Raw genomic sequence first — 27,095 nt, 5'->3', positions numbered from 1 at the left:
TACCAGTGCTTTATATGTTTCTTCATTGGAAACCAACGATGTGTCTGTAAACTTGTGATGACTTTATGAAATTCTCTGTGGGAAACGCATTTAAAATAATTTAAATATGTGGCAAAATAACAACATTTCTGAAAGTACTGAATGTTCCCACTTTGTGGTTTCTGCATTGCAATTCAACTTGCATTAAATACCTAGATTCTGCTCTAAATTACATTTCTGTTCTTTTCAGGGCAGGATGGAGTCCCAGGATTCCCAGGACTTAAAGGATTCAAAGGCAATAGAGGCCTGGCTGGATTGCCAGGAGATCGTGGCCCACCAGGTGACCAGGTGAATGGAGAGTCGGGTTCCATTGGGCCTCCAGGACATCCTGGTTTTCCTGGCCCTCAAGGTGAAGGGTATTTGAAATTCTGTGGTCTAACTGCATGCGCAGAAGCTGACTCATATTTCAAGATGCTTTGTCCAAACTAACCCATTGTTCATTAATCCCTTTCCCTCTGCTCCACCATTCATTTAGTCACAACCTCTCCTGCCTGCATCTGACAAAGACATTTCCTCTTTGTTCTTACTTCCTTCCCTCCTTACCTTGCATCTTAAAAAATGCTTTATTTCTAACTTTTCCCAGTTCTGATGAAAGGTTATCAAGGTGAAGCATAAATATTGTTTCTCCCTCCACAGAAGCTGCCTGGCCTACTGAGAATACCTGCTTTGTTTCAGGTTTCCTGCAGCTGTAGTAGTTTATTTTCACCTTAACAGACTGGATGTAGAATTCTAGCCCCATCCCCATCAAAGTCTGGAGTTAGAAATAAAAGATCCCACATTTGTTAGCCACTGTTTTTATGACAACAAGTCCTTAATGCAGGTCAATTTTAATTCAAACCCATGGAGTATAATTCTAGCTGATAAATGGAGATGGACTGATGGAGATCCCACAGCAAGGTGTCCCCCCCCCCTTCAAACTCCCTGAACCAGCCTCTTGCAATATTCTGCTGCTATCAGGATCTTTTCCTCTTTACCTTCCCACTCCAACACCACTCTTTCTGGTAACACATACATTTCTTGTGACCCCTTCCGCTCAATGGTTGGTCTGACCCCTTCCGCTCAATGGTTGGTCTGACCCCTTCCGCTCAGTGGTTGGTCTGACCCCTACCGCTCAATGGCTGGTCTGATCCCCTGCAGCCCACTTTCAGGACCATCTTTGGATGTGGTTCAATTTAAAGTGGAAAAAAATAATATTGTTCAACCTTCAAAATTCAACACCACCCCCCTACACCCCCACTGACACGGCACTTTTTTTTGCCACTGTGAATATTTATCTTTCCTTTTATGTATCTTTTGCCTTGTGTTCATTTAAATTATTCTTATTGTTCGTTAATGTGCTTTACATATGTGTATAGTTAAAGCAAATAAAACTTCAGCACATCTATGCATTGTATTTGTGTACACGACAGTAACCTTTTATCTTGTGCTGGGATTTTTGTGACTGCCTCCTGCAGGCAGCCTGGGTCCCCTCCATCTTTAACACCTTGCAAATATCAAGGTGCATGTTCCTTTTCACTTTAAAAGTTTCCCATTACTCTTAAATACTAGCCTCATTGACCCTTACATCCAATTATGCTTACAAGTTCTCTCACCAAATTTTCGTCAAGTCATCCAATGTCTCGATGCACATAGTGGTTGTGAGGACTTCATCTAAGTTGTTTGTGGAGTAAAGGGGCAGATGTATTAACACACCACCTGAAACTGAAGGCAGTAAATGCTCATTAAGCAGCTACGATTGGGGAGAGCAATGTTTTGTAATCATTACGTATGGTATAGTAGTTCTCAACTTAAATAGTTTGAGCTTTTTTGTTTAAAAAGCTACTATAGGGACTGAGTACGTCAGGCACCATCGGTGGGGGCAAAGGTATAGTCACGTTTCTGTCACAGCCCTGCAATCTGTGCCTAGCTCTGATATTCAACCTGAAATACTGACTATCATTTTGCTCCAGTATCTACAGTCTCTCATGTCTCTTTATTTAAAAAAAATGGAGGTGCTGGAAATCTGAAATCAAAACAGAAAATGGTGGGATGACTCAGCAGGTGAGACAGGATCAGTGGAAAGATGATGTTTCAGGTTTAAGGAGATTTGAAACGTCTACTTAGTTTCACTTCACAAATGCTGTCTCACCTGCAGTCTATTTCTACCCTTATCTGTTTTTAATGTTTTGTGTTACTGCAAACATTTACCTTTCAAAGATAATGCTCAAAAGTGCTGGAGAAACTCAACAGGTTTTACAGAATCCATAGGAAGTAAAGGATAATCAACTGACACTTGATGAAGCACCCAAGCCCCAAATATTGGTCACCCTTTACTTCCTATGGACGCTGCGTGACCTGTTGAGTTTCTCCAGCACGTTTGTGTATTGCTTCTCAACTCCATCATCTGCAGACTCTTTTTATGAGAATGTTAAGATGAAGGGGCAGTTTCAAAAAAGGTATCACCCATTTAATTGGGGATGAGGTAGAAAATCTTCATTTAGAGGTCTGTGATTCTCTGGTAATCTCTATCCCAGGGAGCAATTGAGGTGGAGAGAGAGGACTATTTAAACTACAAGAAAGTCAAAGAGTATGGGAAGAGAACAATAAAATGATGTTGAAGCCAAGACTGGATCAGTTGTGAGATCATTAAATGGTGGGACTGGCTCCAGGAGCCAACAAACTTATTTCTGTTCCTGTAACTTCTTGTATTGTATCTTGTGTTATGTCTGCAGCAGAAGCTACCGAATCCTGAATGTCCTTCCTGTTTCAGGTCTGTCGCTGAAAGGGTTTCCAGGAAATCCAGGTTGCTTAGGTTCGGCGGAGATGAAGGGTCTTCAAGGGATGTCTGGTAGTCCAGGAATGGCTGGCCCAGTTGGCAGACAAGGTGAACCAGGTCCTGTAGGCATCAATGGGAGACCAGGAGTTCCTGGTCTAGTAGGTAGGTTGTGTAAAGCAGTGGCTGCTTCCCTGCAATGAGTTGACCTCACCTGCAACGAGTTGTGGAAAATAACGTGTTCCTTTTCATTCTGGTGTAAGGGACTTGCATATAAATCATGTCAATCACCCATCATATCAGGAGCTTAAATCCACCCTTGAACCATTTCCTTCATTTTACTATTATCCAGAGTTGACTTTGACATCTTGTCAAGCAGCCATACAGTTCATGATGAATACTGTTCACCAAAAAGAGCTTCGGAAAGTTGCTGAATTACCGTGACATTAACTTTATTAAAAGCTGAGTGAAGAGGCTAACCTGGCCACTTAATAATCTGACTAGGATATCCCCTGATCTTTACGTTGCACCTCAAATCATTAATGCTGGTTTTACATCAAGAGGCTCAAAATGCTTATTCTTCGATTGATAAATGTGTTCCTCCCCCTTTTTGATGCTGGATCATGGAAAATGCACGATTTACCACGATCACTCAAACAGCAAATGGTCCCATTTCCACGCTTTCCCAGTTCATCTCATAAATGCAGACGTACCAAATTTCGCCTTCTGTCTCTGCACAGGTCACACACAAATACATACATGCGGACTTCCTTGATCATACACGTCAAATTTCTTGCTCTTGTTCTCTTTTTCTTTTTGTCTCTCTCACTTCCCCCACATTCCCCCCCCCCACCACATCCCCACCCCACCATATAATATTCTCGATTCACATATACTAAGTTCAGCACTCTACCACTGAGAAGGACCTTTCCTTTGAGGATTGGGCAAACAGTTTTCAAGCCAGACACCAAAGGCACATAGAGATTTGCCCTGTATGTCTGCAGCAAGCAGAAATTCACAGGTTTTTCTGTGTATCTTATTGTGATGTTCAAGGCATCTTAAAATCACATCTAGTTATATATTGTTTGGTTATTTGAATCCCTCTGTGTTTTAGGCAGGAAAGGCAGTCACGGCATTTCGGGATTTCCAGGAGCACCTGGTCCACAGGGTCTTCCAGGCCTTTCCGGACAACAAGGACAAAATGGGAATGTTGGGATGAGTGGCCCTGATGGACTGAAAGGAGATTGTGGAGTGAAAGGTACCAGACATTGGATTTTAGATGGACATGGTCTTTCGGGCACCCATCTGGTTTTGGTGCTTTCTTCCAACTCATTAACATTGACTGTCCATCAATTGGAATCAGGAGTTCTCTGTTCGACACAGCATTTATGCAAACTTTTGTTTTACTGATAAGGAAAAGTGTTTGGATTGCTCCTTTTAGAGAAAAGGCAGATGGGGATGTAGGCAAATGGGGAAAACTGAGATTGGGCAATTACAATTGGCATCGGCAAGAACAGCTAATGGTAAAAACACCAAAACTGGAGGAACACAGCAGGTTACACAGCATCCATGGGGGTGGTGGTGGGGTGGGGGGGGATGGTGGTAAAGATATATAACTGATGTTTTGGGCCTGAGCCCTTCTTCAAGGTATCAAATGGACTAAATGTTTTTTTCCCGTTTCTATGATTTTTATGTCCTGTTTTCTGTGGAGTTTTTTTTAGTTCTTTTTATAATCTATTTTTATCTGTTCATAATAATTATTTTCTGTCCTTTTATATTTATTATCTCTTTTTCTGTCTCATAGTATATTGTAATTTAATTTATACTATTAATGTTGGTGTGTCTTGTGTGACTGTAGCAAGTTAGAATTTTGGTGTGTGTGTAGAATGTGCTTACGTGTGTGACAATAAACTTTCATTCTCACACTCGTTCATGAATTCAACAGCAAAAGTTGCTTTCGGGATTTCGAGCAATGAGATCTGTGGCTTATGAATTCTGCTCCTTCCCTTCATCTCACTCAGTCCCACTCTCCAGCTTTCTCCCCATAGCCCTTGATGCCCTGACAAAACAAATAGCACCTATTGGCATCTTTTCCACAGCTGTCTGTGGCAACAAGTTCCACAGACTCATGACCCTCTGACTAAAGAAATTTTTCTGCATCTCTGTTTTAAATTGACACCCTTTTATCCTGAATTCCTAGAATTCCCTACCATGGGAAACATCCTTGTCACATCTACTCTGTCCAGACCCTTCAGCATTCAAAATGCCTCTGTGAGAACCTCCCCACCCCCCCCCCCCCCCCACCCCCACCACATCCTTCTGTACTCTGTTTTAATTTTTCTCAAGCAAAATATCTCAGTAACAATTGGGTCTAGAGCAGTGGTTCTCAACCTTCCCTTTTCATTCAGATACCACTTTAAGTAACCCCTTACTAATCACAGAGCACTAATGGGATAGGGATTACTTAAAGTGGTATGTGAGTGGAAAGAAAAGTTGGGAAACCACTGATCTAGACCATGAATAGACACTGAACAATGGTTTAATAAAAGTGTCATTTGAATGCTAATCTTACTGACATTTAAAAAAAAGACTAATAAAAGAACAATTGCTTTGTTTCAGGAGTCATGGGAGATCCTGGCGATATAGCAACACCTTTTGTCCTTTATATAAAAGGTGACAGTGGGATCCCAGGCCCTCCTGGTGAACCTGGATTTATAGGACCAAGAGGTAAAGGGAGATGCTGAAAACTTTCACATCACCTGGTTTCTGGCTATATGTATAGTGTTGGGTTGTGAGTGGAACTAATTTCTCAAGGAAATAGAAATCAACAAAATCAGATAATGAAGCTCAAAACTGGGTGAGCATCTGAATCAACGGTGTACCGCTGTACAATGAAGAAAGTGGCAATACTTCTAAAATTATTAATAAAAAAGGGAAGTTGTGAAATCCAGTGAGGGTGGCTAGACCGCGTGGTTAGCATCAAGTTTATAATCTTCCGATTGCACAAATACAACCTGACAGAACAGCGTTTTCCGGTCATTGGTGCAAACATCTTTGGCTTGGCTTCACGGACGAAGATTTATGGAGGGGGTAAAAGTCCACGTCAGCTGCAGGCTCGTTGGTGGCTGACAAGTCCGATGCGGGACAGGCAGACACGGTTGCAGCGGTTGCAGGGGAAAATTGATGGGTTGGGGTTGGGTGTTGGGTTTTTCCTCCTTTGCCTTTTGTCAGTGAGGTGGGCTCTGCGGTCTGCCCGCCAAACTGTGAGGCGCCAAGATGCACGGTTTGAGGCAATATCAGCCCACTGGCGGTGGTCAATGTGGCAGGCACCAAGAGATTTCTTTAGGCAGTCCTTGTACCTTTTCTTTGGTGCACCTCTGTCATGGTGGCCAGTGGAGAGCTCGCCATATAACAAATAATACCAATGCAGGACAAGGATTCGTATATTCTAAATAAATAAACAATTAATTGTTTCTAAAATATGTCATTCTCGGATGGTTAGTGTGAGCAGTTCCTCGGGTCGTTCAGCATTCTCCCTGCCAGTTGTGGGGGGGGGGGGGGAAAGCTGTTCTTCATCCTGGTGGTCCTAGCTCTGATACTCCTGATGGGAGCAGCTGAAATGTGCTGTGTGCAGGGTGGAAAGATACCTCAATGATTTTGCGTGTCTCCTTCAGACAACAATCCCAGTAAATCACGTCGATGGGCAGGAGGGAGACTCCAGTGATCCTCTCTTATGATCCTGTAGATTGGCCTCTGATCTATTTCTCTGCACTGAGATGCAATTGGCCGGGACACTCTCAATAGAGCTCCTGTAGAAGGTTGTACCTACCTCTAGCATTTCCCACTTCCTCTAATAGCTTATTCCATATACCCACCCTCAGTGAGATTAGGAACTGGATTCTATGGCAGTGGTTTTCAAACTGCCCGCCTAAACTCACATTCCACCTTAAGCAAACCCTATGCCATAAATGCTATGTAATTAGTAAGGGATTGTTTAAGGTGATATGTGAGTGGGAAGGAAAAGATTTGAAAACCACTGTTTCAGGGAGAGAGCAGAAGGTCAGAGGTCAAGTATCTCCCCATTAGCAGCAATTGAGGTGTGTGGGGGAGAGAGTCCGGTACTAGCCAGCACGTCTATACAAAGCTCCTACCGCATTATTAGCTGAATGTCTCCCACTGAGGCCTTCTCTCCTGTCAAAAATGTGGTGTGTTATTGTGCTTCTGTATTCTGGAGTCCTGAGTGTATAAACTTCTCTAATACATCATTATAAATATTTTAGGTGAAAAGGGATATCCTGGAATTCCAGGCCCCCCTGGATCCCCTGGTAAGCCTGGTTTGCCTGGTTCCAAGAAAGGCTTGAATGGGTTGTGTGGGCCAACAGGTCCACCTGGTCGACAGGGTTTAATAGGACAAACTGGTCTAAGAGGTATCATTGGATTTCCTGGAATGAATGGTGAGAAAGTAAGTCTTTGCTTCAATAGAACTGCTTCTTCAGATTATTGCTATAATAGCAAAACCATTGCACTGTAAAGGATTCAGGACCACTTCAAGTTGTCATTTATTTGCATACAGGGAGATTGTGGAGAGGATGGATTACCTGGATTACCAGGGGCCCCTGGCTGTGAAGGTACAAAAGGTATGGATGCACACAATTAACTTCTAAAAAGACAAGGGAATGTGTGGGTACTTGTTCAGGCCTGAAATGTATTTGTGTCTCATCTGGACCACTCAATCCTCTCCAAATGGAGGCTGCGAACTTGAGTTCCTTCATTGCTAAAGCTAGATCCTTAGAAGTGGAGGTAGACACATTTTTGAAAATTTGAGAAATTGGGGACTCTGGGGTTCCAGCACAAAACTGAACCAGGACTGTGATCACTGAATAATGGGATAGGTTTAAGGAGCCAGGTGATCTATTCCTGCTCCCACTAGCTAGTGTTCTTGGTTGTTTAGAGATTACTCCCTGACACATCACTAATTCCACTGTTATGAAAGTTCTCGTGTTGAGCTCTGGATGACTTTGCAGACAGATAGGACTGGGAAAGAGTTTGAAATCTAACTACACTGCTTTTAAGTGACCCTGGTTCTAGCATGTTAAAATTAAAGCCCAAAGAGCTCCCCTCTCCATAATGACATCTATTAGGTTGTTGAGCTTACAAAATGTGCATGTGGTTTTAAACCAGAGGACATGATTTAAGGGTGAAAGGTTTAGGGGGAAAATTTGAGGTGGGGGGGCAGCTTCTTCACACTGAAAGTAGAGGGAGTGTGGAAGGAACTGGCAGCTGAAGAGGTGAATGTGGGCTCAATTTTAACATTTAAGTAGAATTTGGACAGGTACATGGATGGGAGGGGTATGGAGGGCTTTGACTGGGTGCTGATCAGTGGGAATAGCCAGAATAATAGTTTGGCAGCAACCATAAGGGCCTGTTTTGTTATGTTCTATGGTTCTAAATAGTGGATAACAGGGATGGGAAAGGAAAATGCAAAATTAGAAAGTAGAGAAAAAAGTGCACTTTTCTCAAAAGAGGAAGTATATAAAGCAACAAGAGAAGAAAGATTTTCACTTGAAGCATAAATTCAGTCCAGCAATATTTATAATTGCCCACATCATTTCTAACAATCTCTACAAATAAATGCCAATACATCTTTCAACAGGCGATGTGGGTGAATCAATGTGTCTGAGGGGATTTCCTGGACCAAAAGGGGAGACTGGTAATCCTGGCGAGCCAGGTAAGGTTCAACTTCCCAAGGATCTACAACCCCTGCAACCAAGCACTACCCACTGACAACTCGGCTCTGCATTTAATTCCAGGACTAACTGAGGTTAATGTTGATTTAGATTTCAGATTTATTGTCAGATTATGTACATGACATCACACACAACCCTGAGATTCCTTTTTTCCTGTGGGCACAGCAGAATTGCCACTTATTTGTAGTTCCAAAAATAAACTGTACACAGCATAAAACATGTAAACAAACTGACTGTACAATACAGAGAGAACAAAAGAAAATCAATAAAGTGCACAGGTAAGAGTCCTTGAATGAGTCCGTGATTGAGTTTGTTGTCGAGGATTCTGATGGTGGAGGAGGAGCAGCTGTCCCTGAACCTCATGGTGCGAGTCTTGGGGCATCTATGCCTCTTTCCTGATGGCAGCCGTGCTGGGTGGTGTGGTCTTTGATGATTGCTGCTGCCCTCCAATGGCAGCATTCCCTGTAGATGCACTCAATAGTGGGGAGGGTTTTGCCAGTGATGTCCTAGGCTGCGTCCTCTACCTTTTGGAGGGCTTTACGCTCGGGTGGAACAAGGTTTTTCCTGACCATTCAATGGACCTTTGAAGGAAGAGTAAACAGAGACCCCAGGGAAACACACAAAACCATTGGTGTTGTATTATTTTCTAACACTTCCACCAATATTTTTTTCCCATCAAAATTACTGTGGACTGGTTTGATAGTACAGATTCTATCACCAATGTGTATATGTACAGGTTGTAGTGTAGGATGACTGTAATTGGCTGAGAGTGTAGCCACACCTACTGGCAGGTCTTAAAGGATGGCTCCTAGCCAGACCAGGTCATTCTGGACTGGTCGGCCTACTTGTGATATGCTCCAGTCTTTTAGTTAATAAAAGCCTTGGTTTGGATCAACAAGTTTTTGGTTCTTTTGACGCGCTCTACAACAGGGAAAATTTCCTGTGAAAAGACAAGGAATTTCTATTTTTCTCTGTTTTTGAATTCCTTTTTAGATCTGTGCCATTTGGTTTATTTTCTTTCCCCCTCGGTAATAAATAACAGAGCAGTTGAATGGACCTCCCATTGGTAAAAGTGGATACCACTGCACAGTTTAGCAGTACCTTTCTATGCACTCTTTACTTTGACCTAGTTACACAGTACAGCAGCTCCTCACGTAACATTGTTGATATGTTCTTATAAAGTGCTACTTTAAGGGAAACAACGTTAAATTAAACTAATTTTACCATTGGCACAATGATAAAAAAACAATAGTTAAGTTTCTATGGTTTATTTCTGGTCACAAAAACATCAGCAAACTTCTCAATAATGACCCAAAACACTTCTAATATTAAACATTGAAATAAATGTGTTCTATACAGATAAATAGACATTCATATTTCATATTAAAGACATCATCACAACTGAGTTTTTGGTAAATTGGATTCAATCTGAAATGCTTCACATTTTACAGATGTTCCCTGACCTGTTGAGTTTTTTCAGCCTCATTTACTAATTTAAAATATGCAAGCTGATCGTTGGGGGAATCCGAGAGGGAACAACTTTAAGTTCTTGGGAGTCACTATCTCCGAGGATCTTTCTTGGACCCAACACACTAATAGCATTGTGAAGAAAGCATGTCAACACCTCGACTTTCTCAGGAGTTGCGGAGGTTTGGTATGACATCAGAAACCCTGGCAAATTTCTACAGAGGTGTGGTGGAAAGTACCAAAACCCCTGAGTGTAAAGCCCTCCAAAAGGTAGCCCCAGAACATCATAGGTAAAACCTTCCCCATTATTCAGAACCTCTAGAGGGATCGCTACTGTTGGTACATGCACGGTTCTCGCTGCTGCCATCAGGAACAAGGTATCGGTGCCACAAGACTCGCACCCCCAGGTTCAGAAACAGCTGCTACCATCAGACTCCTCAACAACAAACCCAATCAGGGACTCATTTAAGAACTCTTACTTTTGCACTTTATTGATTTTTTTTCCCCTCCCCAAATTGCATCGTTTGTTTATATTCATTATCTGTTTATATTTTTTAAATTTGTTTACATGTGTACAGTTTTTCTTTTGCACTACCAATACGTGGTAATTCTGCCTTGCCTGGAGGAAAAAGAATCTCAGGGTTGTATGTGAAGTCGTGTATGTGCTCAATAAATCTGAGATCTGAAATCGATATGCTTCCAGTTACCAAATTGTCTGGTATGCAATTTGGAAATACCAAACTGAGCAAAAAGCCTCTCATGGATGAGTGTGTAGTTTCCTTGCACACGGCACTTAGTCATGATGTTGGGTTTGGTTTATTATTTTTACTTTTAGTGTGATCAGTGATTGAGGAGGAACATGAAATAGTAATATGGCAAAAAGTGATACAATTCACAGGGCCAAGTTCAGTCAAGTTCCTAAAATATATTTGAAATGAAATTAATTGTAATTTAGAAATATGTGGGTACTATCAGTTGATAAGGGGTATGCGGTAGATGTGTAGAAGCTTATCTATCGCAGAGATTCAATGCACTGTGTCATGGAATCTGCTAGGAAGATGCACATGAAGAGAATTGTAGTAGCACTGATAGAAATGAGCTGATAAACAGGGAAGAAATAATTGTGTTGTGTGGGCATTAGAATGATTGATGCATAGGATTCAGTGCTTTTTTTTTCTGTCTACTTCTGTTGACAATATGTTTAAGTAATTTGGGTGTAAAGATGGCAATCTCAAAGTGTTGGTGTCAACATAGAAGGATATAAATAAAAATTTCAAAATCAATTCATCATGTGAGAATGATCCAAGATATGGGGCATTAGAAAGTAGTTTATTTCATCATTACATTCACATTCATAACTTATTTCACCTTTCAGGTTCTCTCTCAGTTATATTGCACATCTGGCAGACTTCATACCTCCTCAACGTATTTAACCAGTTTCACTATATCCTTGTTGCCCATGGAAAAGATGGTACTTTAGCAGAACTGGCCAACCTGTTCAAAGTTTCTTTGATCTGACCTCAGTTTTATCTGAGCATTACTTCTACAGTCTTTAGTATTTCTAAGACCTTTGTCAATATAATGAAACTTGGGCTGCTGTGTTATGGAGCTTGGTATCATTACTGATTGTGCTATTCTCTTATTAAGAGAGCACGATGTTGTCCATGAGAGAAACAAGTTCAGAAAAGACTGTGCAGAAAAAAAGCAGGCTCATATCACTAAATTATTCATACTCCATCATTAATAATGGAGAACCACCTTGTACAACATTCCCTTCAAGTTCAGGTTTATCAAGTTCAATTTATTATCATCTGATTGTACAAGTACAACCTGACAAAACAGTGTTTTATGGCCCTCAATACAAAAGCATGCAAACACGCAACCAGACCTAAGACACAGACAAACCTAATGAAAATCATACTTGTGTAATGTACAAAGCATTGTTTTATATGTTGTAATTACCATAATGACAGAATTTTTGACTTAATTAAAAGTTGGCAATGTTTTTGCATTTTATTTGAATTTCATCTTGGAAAGTCCCATGCAGCTGGGAATCTAGAAACCTGAGACACAGAAGTGTGACCATTTCACCTCTTGCTGTGCTATTTATCAAGTTCATGGTTCATCATTCACCTCCGAATCACTTTCCTTCTCTCAATTATTTTGATAACAAAAATAATTGATGTCTGACCTGTACACATTCCAAGGCCCCTCAGATTGTGAACTCCCAATGATTCACTATGTTACAGGGGAATAAACTTCTTTTGTATCTCTATCCTGAATATTTGAGACTATGACCATGGTTCTAGACATCAACCCTGTGTCTGCACTATAAAACAAATAAACATCTGAAATGCTCTTCAATGTTTAATGCAAAAAAAGGAGCAATATGTTTGGTGGTACTGCCAAATCCAGCACTTTCTTTTTATTTGCATTTCCTGTTCTGTGTCCATGATTTCAATGTTCTACGTTGGATAATAAAAAATGATAAATATTTACCTACACAACAAAGTTTTACGATAATATATGTAATGGCTTTATTTCTTCTTTTTAGGATTAGATGGGTTACCTGGAAAGCCAGGTCTCCCTGGTTCAAAAGGAAGGAGAGGTACACCTGGAGCAAAGGGAATCCATGGCGATTCAGGGACACCTGGTTTCCCAGGTACTGACAGCAATATGAAATGAAAAGCTGACCCACTAACTGTTTGTTATCAGCATTGACATGTTTGATGTGCTCAGGATAACCAGTCAAGTGTAGAGATTGCAAGAAGAGCTTTGCGAGCAGGGGAAGATTTCGACATGGTCCAAGTAACAAGATGTTGTAGCGGCTACTATGGTAGATGCTACTAAATAAAGGCAAACGCACACAAAGGTAGTCAACTCAAGACTGGCATTTCAGACATACACAGACCTTTTATTCCCTGCCTGTTAAAGCTATGAGCCATTAGCGCCTCCCGCCTTTAGGCAGGGGCTTCATCTGATCCACTCACTGTACTTTAGCGTCCAGCATTGCTAGTCCGCGATGTGTCTGGTAGGTCTGTGAATTGACGGTGGCAGTTCACAATACCGCGGTGTGCGCCCGCTACAATATGCTATTCATGAAATCACATTCTAATTCCACTTCCCTACTTTCTTCCTGTATGTCTTTTCCGATTTCAAATACGCATCCTTTAAAAGATACATTGGATCTTTCAGTGAGTTGTAAAATGGTGCTCTCTGTGGACAAGTTGTCAGAAAGATCAAGTGATCTCTGTCATGTGGCCTTTCTTTGACATTTGCTACTTCCAGGGTTTCAGTTGAAGTGGGTGCCTGACCTTGAGGTACAATAATGTCATCAAAATGACAGCCGCACCAATCACTCTGAAGAATTTTGGTTTGCAAAATTTTATACCAGGTATAAATGGAAATTATTTTTTGTCACTGATTTTGCTCGATTACATTGAAGATGATCGGAAACCCGACACCGAATGCATTTTTGGAATTTCTGTATGAAATCTCTCGTGTGGAATCGTAGTGTTATTGTCATTTTCAAATAAGAGCACATGCTGATGAATCAACTGTAAGATCCAGGACAATATTCCTTGTCTTGGCCATACTTTGAACCAAAACAATCCATGATTTCCCCTCCCTGCCAAAGCTACTTCTCCTAACTTCTTTATTCACCTCTTCACTAAAAGTTTCCAATTGTCAACCAGATCTCATTATCTATCCAACTGTAGGAGGTAGTCTTCCCCTTTTTATTGTTCAAATGCAATGCTATTAGTATTGTTTAATTAAATTGCATTTTACCATTCTCAGTCAAAAAAAATCCAATAGTTCAGTACCTGATGCCGATTAAAGTTCTGAGAGAGATTCTGTCAGTGGTAAGGTTCAGAGGAGCAGCAGTGTGCGGCTCGTGGTCCAGTGAACTGCCACACCTTTGGGTACAAGAGACGGTATATCTTGGCAGTTCAGTCATTGGATCTTACAGATCCTCTTTCACTGGAAGAAATGATCAATGATGCCCAGGAATTGAAAAGTTATCTTGCACATCAGCATCTCTTCCTGACATTAATATTTGTAACTCACCTACTCCACATCTGGAAGCTACACAAGGAGGGAGAATACTCTGCAGATTGGAAAAGTGGGGCTACAGTAACTACTTGAGGATGCTTAGGTTGGACAATAAAAGGTAATATTAATTGAAAGGAAAATGATAAATTATATTAATCATGTTAATAATATTTTAATTTTTAATGATACAGCATGGTAGAAGGCTCTTCTGGTGTATGAAACCCTTGTTGTCCAATTACACTCAATTAACCTACCAGCCCCGAATCTTTCGGAGGGTGGGAATAAACCACCATGAGAAAACTCACGCGGACATGGAGAGAACGTACAAATTCCTTATAGACAGTGCTGGATTCGAATCTAGGTCACTGGTGCTGCAATAGCATTGCGCTAACCACTGCACTAACCGTGTTGCCCGTGGAATCAAGTAGCACTGAAACAAGCCCTTCTGCTCACCAACTACCTGCCAACCATAAAACATCCATTTACTTTAATCCTGCTTTTAATTCTTTATTTTTACACTTCCTACATTCCCATTAATTGCAACTCTCTCACACACCAGGGCCAATTTATGGTGGCAAATTAATCTACCAAAATGCAAAACTTTGGGATGGGAACAAAATCTAAACATCTGAAGGAAATGCACATGGTCACAAGGACTAGCAAGAGAAATATCTTGAGGAAGCTGGCAGCTGGGAAACTGACTTCCCTGGATTGAAGTGAGCTCTCATCATCAGGAAGTCCATATAGAGGGATAAATTATAACTGTAGCTCTGTATTAGGCGTAGGGTTACAGCTCAGATGTTGCATGAGCTGGAAATAAGATTACAAAATGTGTGTAATTACTTCTTTAATAAGCATTGTGCAAAATTGTATCCCTCAGGTATTCAAGGTCCTCCGGGAGATTCAGGAGTTCCAGGACCCCCAGGAGTACCTGGTTTGCCAGGACAACCAGGACCTATAAACTGTGTTGGCTCACCGGGTCTCCGAGGTAAGTTGTGTGGAGATATCACAGGATATACCAATACAATCAACAAAAAAAGTAGCCCTTTTTCCACGGGCATCCCAGTTAATTGACCATGCAGTGGCCCGGGATAGGGAGCCTTTTGTGCTGTTTCCATTGGGCCACCTTTAACCGGAACACTGACTGCTTTTCCACTGAACACAACTCATCCTGAGGATTGGAGAGTCTACCTATGAATGGAATGAAATGGATGGAAATTGTCCTTTTTCCTCTGGTTTAATTGGCACGCTGGCATCAGCTGATGCCGGGGATACGAGTAGGGGTAGAGGTCGTCGATTCCCGACGTCATTTGACACTGGAATGCTGATTGTTTTCCTTTTCCACTGGACCCTTAACCGGTTAATTCCCCGTAAATTCCTGGGACAGGATGCCAGTGGAAAAGGGGCATGGTTAACAAAAAAAGTCAGCAAGCACGGGTCGAATGCAATACATAAGCATGCTGGAAAAACCCAGAAGGTTACGCAGCATCCATAGGATGTAAAGGGCAACCAATGTTTTGGGCCTGAGCTCTACATCATCATAAAACCCGATTATGGTACCCAGGTGTTTACCACTTAAAGGCAGAACTGTGCATAATGTCTCTCTTTTACATGTGATTGGTGGCTGTGTTGGAACCCCATTTATTTTTTTTGCTTCAAAGAGGCTGAAGCACATAGGGATGGGTACACACTACCAGCTTCTGGTCATGAATTAGTTTGTTTCTGGTACCAAGCAAGAGGCTGTCCTTAGCATATTCAGAGAATACATTTTTGTTCAGTTAACAAAGGTAAAGGTGTTTGATCTTATGATAGCTTCCATTTGGAAAAATGCATTTTAGTGAAGAAATGGTAAATGACAATGAATGATTTACTTGTTCCAAATATTGTTTTTGGTGGGATGAAAGTCCATTTCCTGGTGCCCTAGTTTGGGTGAGCATCAATTAGAAAGGGTATATTCAAATCTGATCCAATGGTATGAGATTAATTTATTGCCAATGCATGTGGTAGCTTGAACCAGTTTTAGATACCTCGCTGTCATTTCTTTCTCTGAATTCCCACTTTTTCTCCCCAACCTTTCAAACCTTAATCACTTTGCATCTCTGTTTCTGCTCCATCCTCATTCTCTTTTGTCCTTTCAGATAGTAGGTGGTGTGTGGGCAAAGGAAATGTCCAAGGCAGAATATTTTGTTTTAAGGGAAAAGTTATGGTGGGAAAGGAAGGTAAATTTAATCTCTCACTTCAAGCTCTTAGCTTTTGAGAGTACTGGGAGCTAGTGGCTACATTTTATTAATTCACACCAGTGGTTTTCAAACTGTCTCTCTCGACTCCCTAAGCAATCCCTAACTAATCACAGAGCATTTATGACATTGGGATTGCTTCAGGTGGGATGTGAGTGGGAAGGGAATTGCTACTGAATTATTTTGCTTGAGAAAAATTGTCTTTGGCCTATTTCCTTTGGAGTTATGAAACCATGCACATAATGAGTCAATGAGGGATGATTAAAACAGTGGTTTTTCAAACCACCCACATACCACCTTAAGCAATCCCTGACTAATCACAGAGCACATAGGGATTACTTAAGGTGGAATGTGAGTGGAAAGGAAAAGGTTGTGAACCACTGTATTAGATCAAACCTTTGGCTTGTTCCTTTCAAATTCAGCAGCTTCCCAGGCTATTACTAAGCAACTGTCCTGCTTCAAAATATCCATTATAATTCATCGCAACTAGTTGAGACTTAACAATTCTCAATCGCAAATACAAGCAGGTATTCCATTTATCTGTCAAGTGCAATGCTTAAGAAAGTAATTGAGTTCAAAAACAAATGATTTATTTTGAGCATTCTCTCGAGTCTAGGTCAACCTGGATCACCTGGTTTAAATGGTCTAAATGGATTACAAGGACAAAAGGGAATACGCGGACCTCCCGGTAAGAACTGCACTGTTGGCATATTTAATTTTAAATGCTCTTTCAACACTATTCCATTCAGCCAGCTGAACCTAGTTACATCCAATACAGCCCATTGCACTGAGAACAAAGACACACAGCACATTTCTTTAGCACACCTACAAGATGTGCCTAGGGGATATTTGAACATTATTGCCCATAAATTCATTTGCAACCAACAACTAAATTGTACTGACCAATGAGGGCTATGCAATCTACATTATCTTTGGTACTTGATTCCATTAACTTCATGAGAGAGTGTATCACTGCTTCTGAATAATCACTAATTTCTTTGTCACGCCAACTCTATCTCGTGAATACCAGCGTCAAGTCAAGTTTATTGTCATCTGATTGCACAGATACAACCCGACGAAACAGAGTTCTCTGGTCCTTGGTGCAAAACGTGCAGATACCCAACCAGACATAACATACTGTATATACAGACAAATAATACATATGCAGGACAATATCTATATATACAAATAAATATTATTTTGTAGATATGAGAGTCTCGGATGGTTAGTGTGAGCAGTTCCTTTGGCGGTTCAGTATTCTCACTGCACGTGGGAAGAAGTTGTTCCTCAGCCTGATGGTTCTGGCTCTGATACTCCTGTATCACTTCCCCAACAGGAGCAGCTGAAAGATGTGTGCGGGATGGAAGGGGTCCTCAATGATTTTGCATGCCCTCTTCTGACACTGATCTTGGTAGATCACATTGATTGGTAGGGGTGGGGGGAGAGGGAGACTCAAATGATTCCCCCTGCCACTCTTCTGGACCTGTGGATTGACCTCCGAAACATTTCTCTGCAGCAACAGTACACACTGTGATGCAGCCGGCCATAACGCTCTCGATAGAGCTCCTGTAGAAGGTTGACAAAATGGTGGCCGGTTGCTTTTCCCGCTTCACTCAGTAAGTGCAGTTGCTGCTGTACCTTCCTGATGAGTGAGATGTTGTGTGTCCCCGATAGGCCACTAGTTAAGTGATCTCAAAGGAACTTGGTGTTTTCCATTCTCTCCACTAGAATTGTTGATGTGCAGCGAAGGGTGGTCATTCCTGATCCTCCTGAAGTCCGTGACCATCTCTCACTTTGTCGACGTTAAGACTCAGATTGTTATTGTGAGCGCTGCTTTGTGAATGATTCTGACGCAAAGTACACAGAGTATACAATAGGCTTTAATTAGCTTAAACGTACTCTGGTCTTAATATCTTCACTGGCTCCACGTGTCTGACTGTCCCCAAAAGGGGCCAGCTCGAGTTTTTATATGGGCCGCTGATTGACAGCCAGCAGGTGGGGGCCAGCCTCCAGGTTGCCCCCTGCAGTAGGCCGGTAGGAGAGCGCCCAGTGTGGTGGGTGTATCACCACAGTTATCTTCTCACCATGTCACAAGATCAAATATGATCTCTCTGCTGTCATGGAGTGGTAAGAAGATGGAGCATGGAAAAGTTGTGTCACCACAAATCTGCACTGAACGTCAACCACCCATTTGTGCTAATCCTTCCTTAATCCCATGACCCCTTCAATTTCCCACAAATACTACCACTCACTGATACACCAAGGATAACTTACAGTGGGCCAATTAACCTACTAAAGCACTTGTCTGGGTGACCTTGGAGGAAACTGGAGCATTCAGGGCTGTCATGCAGAATATGTAAAGTTCATGCAGATGGCACTTGAGTTCAGGATTGAACCCAGGCCTCTTGCACTGTTAAGGAATGATGTCCAGTTGGTTTAAGTTTCTTTACTGTTTAATAAAAGAGCTTCATTTCAATTCAGAAGTTACAAATTCAGTTTTATTCCGTGAACTGTGGCTTGATCTAGTAATACAACTATCATCCTGTCATTCTAAAGGACCCAGTGAACCAGGACCACCAGGAGCACCCGGAGCACCTGGATGTAAGGGCCCAAAGGGTGATCCAGGGCCTCCTGGTGGGATAACTCCATGCCCAAGGGGAAGGCCAGGACCTCGAGGACCAGAAGGTAGGAAAGTACGTTAACTTAAAGGATCTATCTCCCTTTGAATACTGAACACCTGGCAATACCTTGCATTTTAACTAAACATTTGTTCTCTGTTATATATGTGAAATGGATGATTTATTAATATTTGTGCATTGAATGCGACTTCCAAAATTCAGATCCACTGAACTGAACACCAGAAGGATAAGTGGAGGAAAGAATTGTGACTTTGGCTTTTAGTTTGGCATGCATGAGTCCTTAACATTCGAGTCCAAGTGGTCACATGTACTCATACCCTCATTGTGAGATGATCATTAAGGGTCCCCTTATCCTGCATGCTCCCCATGCACAGGCCACTGATCAGAGGCAGACTTCAGAATACCTATATTACTACATCATTTAACTCACAAAACAGGATTGCTCTTCACCTCATTATGTTTCTGATGTTGAAATAAATCACAAAAGCTTGACTGTACTTTACAACAGTTCCTAGAAAAACATTGTACTAGTTTTGGATTTGTATTAAAATCCAAATATTTTAGGATTTTCTGTGCTCCCTCAAATTCTGGAACAACACCACATTTCAACAATTGCATGGAGAAACCTTGTTCTGCATTAAAATGTAATTAAATAAGGCAAGGGCCAGGAAAGGATTTTCTGGTCTGCCTGAGAAACCGTACTGTCAGACTGAGGACTTGATGAATGTGCTCACTGGCACAAGTGATGTGGAATGTGCTCAATGTTTACACTAGGAGACTTTAAAGTCATATGAAGGCTAGTAAAAGCTTTCATCTTCTTCTACCTTAACATAATATTTTGGATTCGGTTACACTGAACGTGATGTCCGTGCACAAATGAATCAGTTATCAAGTGATTAAAGACTTTAAATTGGGAACTTAATTTTGTGAATGTTTAGAACAGTAGTTCTCAACTTCCCCCCCCACCCCCCCCTCACTCACATACCACCTTAAGTCATCCCTTTTTAACCACAGAGCGTCTATGCCATAGGTGCTCTGTGACTAGTAAAGGACGACTTAAGGTGGTATGTGAGTGGAAATAAAAGGTTGAGAACCACTGGTTTAGAACATTGTCCAACAATCTCATCCAGCGCTGATCAAAAAAAAATATGAATGATCTTGTATTGTTGCAGGGTAGGTAAAATCTACTCTTACTTCATTGATTTTAATCATTTGTTCTCCTCTTGTGTGATATCAGCATTTTCTGTTTGTATTTAATTCTGTTAAGTTTCATGAATTCTTGTTTTGATTTGCATGTTTACATTTGGCCTTTGACTAAATATCATCACTTGAATCTACACGCCTTCCTCCTGTTGGGGTTTGCCTTAATGAACTCTCTCCAGGTCCTACAGGTGAGCAAATATGTAGATCAATTGAGAGACCATTTGTGAATACAGGCAAACCCCACTATACGCTACTTCATTGAATGCGAAATTCAGTTACCACGATTTGGAAAACTGCGGCCATTTCCTGTTTTACATGTGTAATTATTCAGTTACCATGAGATCTTTCTGGAAATTTCTGGAAAACTCAAGTTACAAGTAGATATTGGGAACAGCCAGAAGTTAAATATGTGCAAATGACGGTGTGTGCCCCCTATTAAATATGGGTAAGATAAAATGTGGGAAAGAATCTGATAGTGATATTAAAAGGAAAAGCAATTGCAGTACTTTAGAAGAAAAACTTGAAGCTATTTGATCAGTGAAAATCGGACACAATCTGGGCTACAATGAGTCAACGGTACGCACAATTTGAAGTAAGGTATTTAAGATTATGAAAGGGATAGACAGTGGATGTGGATAGACTATTTCCGTTAAGAGTAAGAGAGATTGAAACTAGAGGACATAAGTTAAGAGTTAAGGGGCAGAGGTTTAGAGGTAACATGAGGGGAAACTTCTTTACTCAGAGAGTGGTAGCGGTGTGGAATGAGCTTCCGGGAGAAATAGTGGCGGCAGAATCAATTTTATTATTTAAGAAAACGCTGGACAGGTATATGGATGAGAAGAAGGTGGAGGGTTATGGTCATTGTGCAGGTAGGTGGGACTAGAGAGGAGTGTTTGGTTCGGTGCGGACTAGAAGGGCCTAATGGCCTGTTTCCGTGCTGTAATTGTTATGTTACTAAGAAGCATGAATATAAAGAACAAGGTAAAGTTGCATCAGTTTCTCTAAGTGCAAATTACTCAAAGCAGAAGCCCATTAATGATTGAAATGGAACAGCTACTTCACTTTTGGATTGAAGATTGTAACCAGAAGCAAATACTACTTTGAACAAAAAAACATTCAAACCAAAGCTGTAAGCATCTTTTCAGTGCTTAAACAAAATAAATTTCATGGGGATACGGAAACATTTGCTAAAAGTTTAGGTTGGTCGACTGCTTTAAACATCGAACGGGATTACAAAACTTAAGAATTACGGGGAATCTGCTAGCGTTGATAAAAATGCCTCTGCCAAGTTTCCAGAAATTTTTTTAAAAAGATTTGAACTTGTTGAAGCTCCCAAGGTTTTTATCTAAATGTTGATCCTAACGTGGAAAGAAGCATTGACGTCCGCAGCAATTTAGAAAAAGCGATCGTTAGCTATAGGAAATTGTATCATGAGAGGGGGAAATAATCAAAATTTGTGCAGTCTCGATGGACGATCTGAAAGGAAAGGGATTCATTGTAATTATTCCCATTGATTCTATTAATCGCTTAACGCAACTTTGTCTTACTTGAGTGAAATTTGGGTCAAATTAAACATGTAAAGCGGGGTTTGCCTCTGTTGGTGTTTCCACTCCAGACTTTTGTGGTTGTGATTATATTATGTGACTGTAGAGGATAATAGGTGACATTCAGGATGATGTGTGATATGCAGTACAATATTCACCCTTATTTCTGTAGGGGTCCTATATATACTGTATGTGTGTATTTACAGTAAAATCCATTATCCGGTATTCAAGCAACAGGCAAAAAAAAATTGCAGAAAATAAATAGGTAAAAAATACAAAAGTTTAAAATTGGTGTCCTCTAGCAGTCATTTCACCAATCACACAACTTTAATCAACCGGCAAATTCACTTATCCCAGAATCTACTAATCCCTTAATTTCTCCTCCAGTCAGAAACTATTGGGTTAATTGGGATTTCTTTGTTCCATCTCTTTTACAAAATCTGTCCAAAACCAATCGTGCAGAATATTTGTAATGCTTTATCTGGAAGTGACCATGGATAGGCCGAGCGAGTAAAGAAAACTCTCTGTTTACGGTGTCACTGAAGTGAATGTCCATGATTGTGTTCATAACTCATTTACAGTGTCAAGAAAAGTTTTCTCTAACTCCCCAGGCACTTTATTGCTTTGCATGCACTAATACCATGCCTCAACCATCTCTGAGCTGTGGTAGAGAAATGCAGAAGGAATAAGGGATTTTTCACTGTTGTTTTCCAAAATGTCTTTTACTCCATATAATTAGTCATCGTTATACTAAGTTGTTATTAAAACATTAACCTAAGACGTGGTTATTTTATAGCATCTTTATATTAATTAACAATATTTACATTATATCAATATGGCTTCAGTGTTTCTTTCCTGATGACAGTCTTGTCAGTCTGTGCATAGATCCAAGGTATGTAAATGCAAGGCGAAGTACTTTCTGATCCCTTGTGAAGTGAAGGATGAGGCAGTGAGAGGGGAGACTCTGGAATATTCTTTTTGGTTTGACCTTGCCATGCCAACCGTCTTTCCATTTTGCAGTATGTATATGGGAATGGTATCACTTCCTTGTACAGAGAAATCCATAGATTTACTACACTCTGGGAAAAGCAGTTCCTCCCCACCTCTCTCTATAACATCTCCTAGCCCACCCCCCCATCCTTCTGAACTCCAGTGAGTATAGCCCCAGTCTACTCAATCTCTCCTCATGTTAACTCCCTCATTTCCAGAATCAACCTGATGAACCCAGTACAGCTGCAGCAGAACCTCAATGCCCTTAAACACAATGCCTCCAGCAATGAAGGACACTGTCCCATTTACTGCTTTGATTACCTGCTGAACCTGCAAATTAACTTGTGGTGATTCTTGTATTCTCTGTCCAAACAGAGACAATGAATCAACTGTTCTCTGGGAATTTTAATAATTAGGATGCTTTTTCTTGATACCACCAGTGAAACTGAATTATAATTACAGGTGTGAGTGGGCCACCTGGATCTCCAGGCCCAAGAGGCCCAACTAGCAGTATTGTGTCCCATGGACCCCCAGGAAGGGAAGGTCTACCAGGATTTGACGGCCCACCAGGTAGGAGAATGTATAGATACTCGCCAACTTGCATCCAATGCGATTTAAGCACCGAAAATTTGTTTAAAAAATATAAAATTTACGTGGTTGATGTTGAATTTGACAATCTGTCACAGGGATATAAGGCTTATAAGAGCAGAAACGTGTGTACTTACCTTGTTAGTGGCCGACCCAGGATCTTTAGGCTGGGCGTGGCCATCTTGATTCCTATATGCTGGCACAAGTCTTCATTTGGTGCTTGCACGGTTTGAATATTGGAGTTTGGTTGGCGCATGCATGAGTGTTAAGGATGTGAATTCAATATTAGGGCGTTGAACTCTCGCACATGTGCCAACTGAACTCCAATACGCGAACCCACTGTACATGTGGCAACGAAAGATTCGTGCATGCGCACAGGATTGAAGATGGCTGCGCCCAGCCTGCCGACTAACACAGTAAGTATGCAATTCCGGCATGCATCCATTTCGAGATACGACCAATCCTTCAGTCCGAATTACAGTCGTAAGTTGGGGAGATAGCACCATACAGACAACTAAATGAATACTTTTGTAATAGTAATGTTCAAGGCTTTGTTATGTGAGTTGACTAAAGAATTGCCTCCAAATTGACAGAGGTGCATTATACCTAACTCTGCAATTGAAAACAAAACAATGGGCAGAGGTGATTGCTGTCTTTTTGTAGCAGCAGATTTTTGGTGTCTCTTGAAATCAATCCAGTAATATTGTATAGAGACCTTTTATCAGAATCAAAATTTATTATGAACAATTCACAGAATTCATTGTTTTGCGGCAGCTTTACGGTAGAAATGTTGCTGTAAATTACATTTCAAAAATAAATAGTTCAAGAAAATAGGATTAAGTGAGGTAGAATCTGTGGTACATTGTTCATTCAGAAATCTGATGGCAGAGAAATCTAATGTGCCACTGGATTGTGTAGGTTTCCTGTCCAGCAAGTTTGGTTAAAATCACATTACTGCTCCAGTCACTAAGATGTGCATGCCTTGAAATGACTGGTGAGACTTGGTTGAGGAGAAGCTGTGTTTCTATGTGTATCTTGTGTAGAAATGGTGCGATTGTGACAGCTCGTCTTCTCTCCCTCTATACTTGTTCATCTTTCTCACACCAGGCTAGTATATGAATGGAGTTCTTCGGAAGGAGGGGAGTGCACCCCGCTTTATTGCATGGGCCTCACTCATTTCTTGCAAATGAGTCTCAATCTATTGGGTGTCCCTCTTCTATGCAGGTGCTACCAATGCACAAAAAGCAACTTCTGTAACCCTTTCAGAATTTGGTAACAATTCATTATTGTGCTTCCAATGTAATAAAACCTCCCACCATTTCATTAGGGTTTTCCAAATAAATTTCAGTGATCAAGAACAATAATTGGATCAGGCTTGGGTGATTATTACAAAAATATAAATAGGCTTTCTTGGGAATGACAGGAAAATATGGTCCATATTGAAATTTTAACAGGGATCATGTTTATATGTCTGTCTCCAAGATGAAAATTAACCCTCCAGTCACGATAATCAAATGCCTTTTGATTGCTTCTTAGCATCTTCTGCCCTCTGCTGAAGATGTGGAAATAGGTGCTTGATTTTGCTTGCAAGATGGGATTGTAGTTTTGATAAGTTTGGGATATAAAGTGGATGAATCTGCAAGCACAAAGCAGGATGACTTTAGAGGACGAATATTTGATATCAAGAAATTCAAGAAACTAAAAGAATGGTATTCTTTCTCACATTTGGATGGTGTCGAATAATCTGCAACTGTGGCATGAGGAAGAAGGCAGTTTCCCCTCTATTAGGCATTGTGCATTCTTCAGAGATTTCCCTCCATGTCCACTATAGCCACCCTTCGTGTATGTCTGCTTTTAGACCAGCCATTCTCATGGTCTTCATTTTTTTGGCTGTGGTCCCCTTAGGACTGCTCAAAGTTTGAGCCCTTTCCCCTCTGAGGCAATTCTTTAGTTGGTTTCTTCCGTACTTCTCTCTTACCGACTAATTAAAAAAAAAACTCATTTTAGTTTGTGCCCCCCCCCAAGTAAATGTGCTGTGGCCCTGGGGGTGTGGGGTGGGTGGGGGGAGAGCCCTGTTGTGAATGGCTGATCTAGATTATGTACTCCCTCCACTTTCATAGAATATTCCAGTTTTCTTTTGGACCTGAAGAGATTGTATTTCCTCACCAATTTTCTGGTAAGGATCATGCATGAACTAAACCGCTAGTGTGGCTTGTGCTTGTTCTGGAATTGGGCCTAGTAAAGGTATGAGATCAGGAGAAGGACCGAAGTGGCCTTGCCTTAGTAATCAGGAAGGGGTGCTCGTGAGTATCAGTATAGTTTACATTTCGTATGTGCTTGGATTATCTGCCTAATCTTCCACTTTTGATCATGTCTTTTTTCCACCCCCCCCCTAGGTCCCCCTGGTTCTCCAGGTGACCCAGGGCCCCCCTGTGTCCCATTGAAAGGAGATCCAGGAGAACCAGGTGCAACCGGGGAATGTGGCATTCCAGGACCACCGGGAGATCAGGGTCCTTGTGGATCGAATGGCCTTCTAGGACCATCGGGTGCAAAAGGTACTTCTAAAGCAGGTTTAATATAACGTGTAATATTATGGCTTATGGCATATGGGCCGTCAGGTTAGCAAAGTGGTTAGCGCAACGCTGTGACAGCGCCAGTGACCTGGGTTCGAATCTAGCGCTGTCTGTAAGGCATTTGTACGTTCTCCCCGTGTCTGTGTGGGTTTCCTCCAGGTGCTCCAGTTTCCTCCAACCCTTCAAAATATACCGAGGTTGTAGGTTAATTGAATGTAATTAGGTGGGCCGAAAGGGCTTGTTATCCTGCTGCATGCATGTCTTAATTTTAAATTTAAATCTAAAATTTAGAATAGCAAATTGATAAAAAATATCTTGTTGTTTCCCCACTCATTGGCAATGGTTTCTTGAAGCAGATGCTTTACAGACAGTTGAATCTGTTGTGTACAGACAATTTAGGTTTTGTATAACAGGGTGCTCAAACCACCCTCATATTTTTCTGTAACCAGACCCAAGTCGAGTAGACCTTCACTTGGAATGCTAAAAGTTTTCATTGTGTCCAGCCACTCTGCTCTTATAAACTAAATTTCCCACCTTTCTCAGAGTGGAGGAGCAAATGTATCACTTAATAAAATGTTGCTGAATTGTATCAACTTCAAAATTTCACACAATACATCCCCTTTACGGTCACCTCAGAAATGGATTGGAATCTGTCACACACAATATCCCTGAAACTGCCCTATTCAATTCAGCATTACTGAGTTAAAGTTAGTTTTGGAAAACCGAAGCTGTAGGCGCAGTTATCAAACAGGGATCATGATGTGATCGTTCTTTTCAGTGTATTATCCCTTCAAATAACTCTGTGCTAAATGTGATCGATTGATTATGGCTGCCAAGTAGCTTTATCTTCTAATCGCGGAGACTAGTTTCATCCATAACTAACGATGGACTGGTCCACATTTAACCATTATCTTTCTCTCAGAGATGGCAGATTGGCCACACTCCCTGATAAAAGGATCATGTTCAATAAAAGCTGAGAGGAAATTTGAAATTGTGGTCTCTGCTAATCATTCAATAGATAAAGGCTATCAGGGCCAAATAATTTACTACCTGGAGTTCTGCCATTCCATATAGAATCTGTTACTAGATCTGTGCATGACAAGGCCTGATTGCCTGCTTGGGGCTCAGGCTGGATTAGGTACATTCTGTACCTGATAAAATAGTTATTGTAGACTTTAGGAATGGAAAATCAGAGGTGTATGTCACAGGGATCTTTGGGGGAATCAGAGATGGATAATCCCATCTCTATTTAAATTCCTGGAG

The 27,095-nt window shown here is 41.1% G+C and overlaps 2 protein-coding genes across 2 annotated transcripts in view; both read left to right on the top strand.

The window, feature by feature from the left end:
• The window catches only part of LOC138743605 (collagen alpha-4(IV) chain-like), a 121,506-nt gene extending 101,107 nt beyond the window's left edge, over positions 1-20,399 (top strand). Inside the window, exons 29-40 of the mRNA XM_069899120.1 lie at positions 230-388; positions 2,789-2,956; positions 3,906-4,049; positions 5,411-5,518; positions 7,072-7,253; positions 7,365-7,428; positions 8,445-8,519; positions 12,560-12,667; positions 14,939-15,046; positions 16,912-16,983; positions 18,852-18,980; positions 20,317-20,399. Of these exons, the coding sequence (XP_069755221.1) occupies positions 230-388; positions 2,789-2,956; positions 3,906-4,049; positions 5,411-5,518; positions 7,072-7,253; positions 7,365-7,428; positions 8,445-8,519; positions 12,560-12,667; positions 14,939-15,046; positions 16,912-16,983; positions 18,852-18,980; positions 20,317-20,399 (1,400 nt within the window). The remainder of the gene's footprint in view (positions 1-229; positions 389-2,788; positions 2,957-3,905; positions 4,050-5,410; positions 5,519-7,071; positions 7,254-7,364; positions 7,429-8,444; positions 8,520-12,559; positions 12,668-14,938; positions 15,047-16,911; positions 16,984-18,851; positions 18,981-20,316) is intronic.
• Positions 20,400-20,578: 179 nt separating this feature from the next.
• The window catches only part of LOC138743604 (collagen alpha-4(IV) chain-like), a 32,026-nt gene continuing 25,509 nt past the window's right edge, over positions 20,579-27,095 (top strand). Inside the window, exons 1-3 of the mRNA XM_069899119.1 lie at positions 20,579-20,582; positions 23,134-23,241; positions 25,656-25,814. Coding sequence (XP_069755220.1) covers positions 20,579-20,582; positions 23,134-23,241; positions 25,656-25,814 — 271 coding nt within the window. The remainder of the gene's footprint in view (positions 20,583-23,133; positions 23,242-25,655; positions 25,815-27,095) is intronic.

This window comes from Narcine bancroftii, chromosome 9, assembly GCF_036971445.1.
Source record: "Narcine bancroftii isolate sNarBan1 chromosome 9, sNarBan1.hap1, whole genome shotgun sequence".
NCBI classification, from domain to species: domain Eukaryota; kingdom Metazoa; phylum Chordata; class Chondrichthyes; order Torpediniformes; family Narcinidae; genus Narcine; species Narcine bancroftii.
Note: the sequence above shows the minus strand (reverse complement) of the source record. Positions and strands in the feature narration are given on the sequence as shown.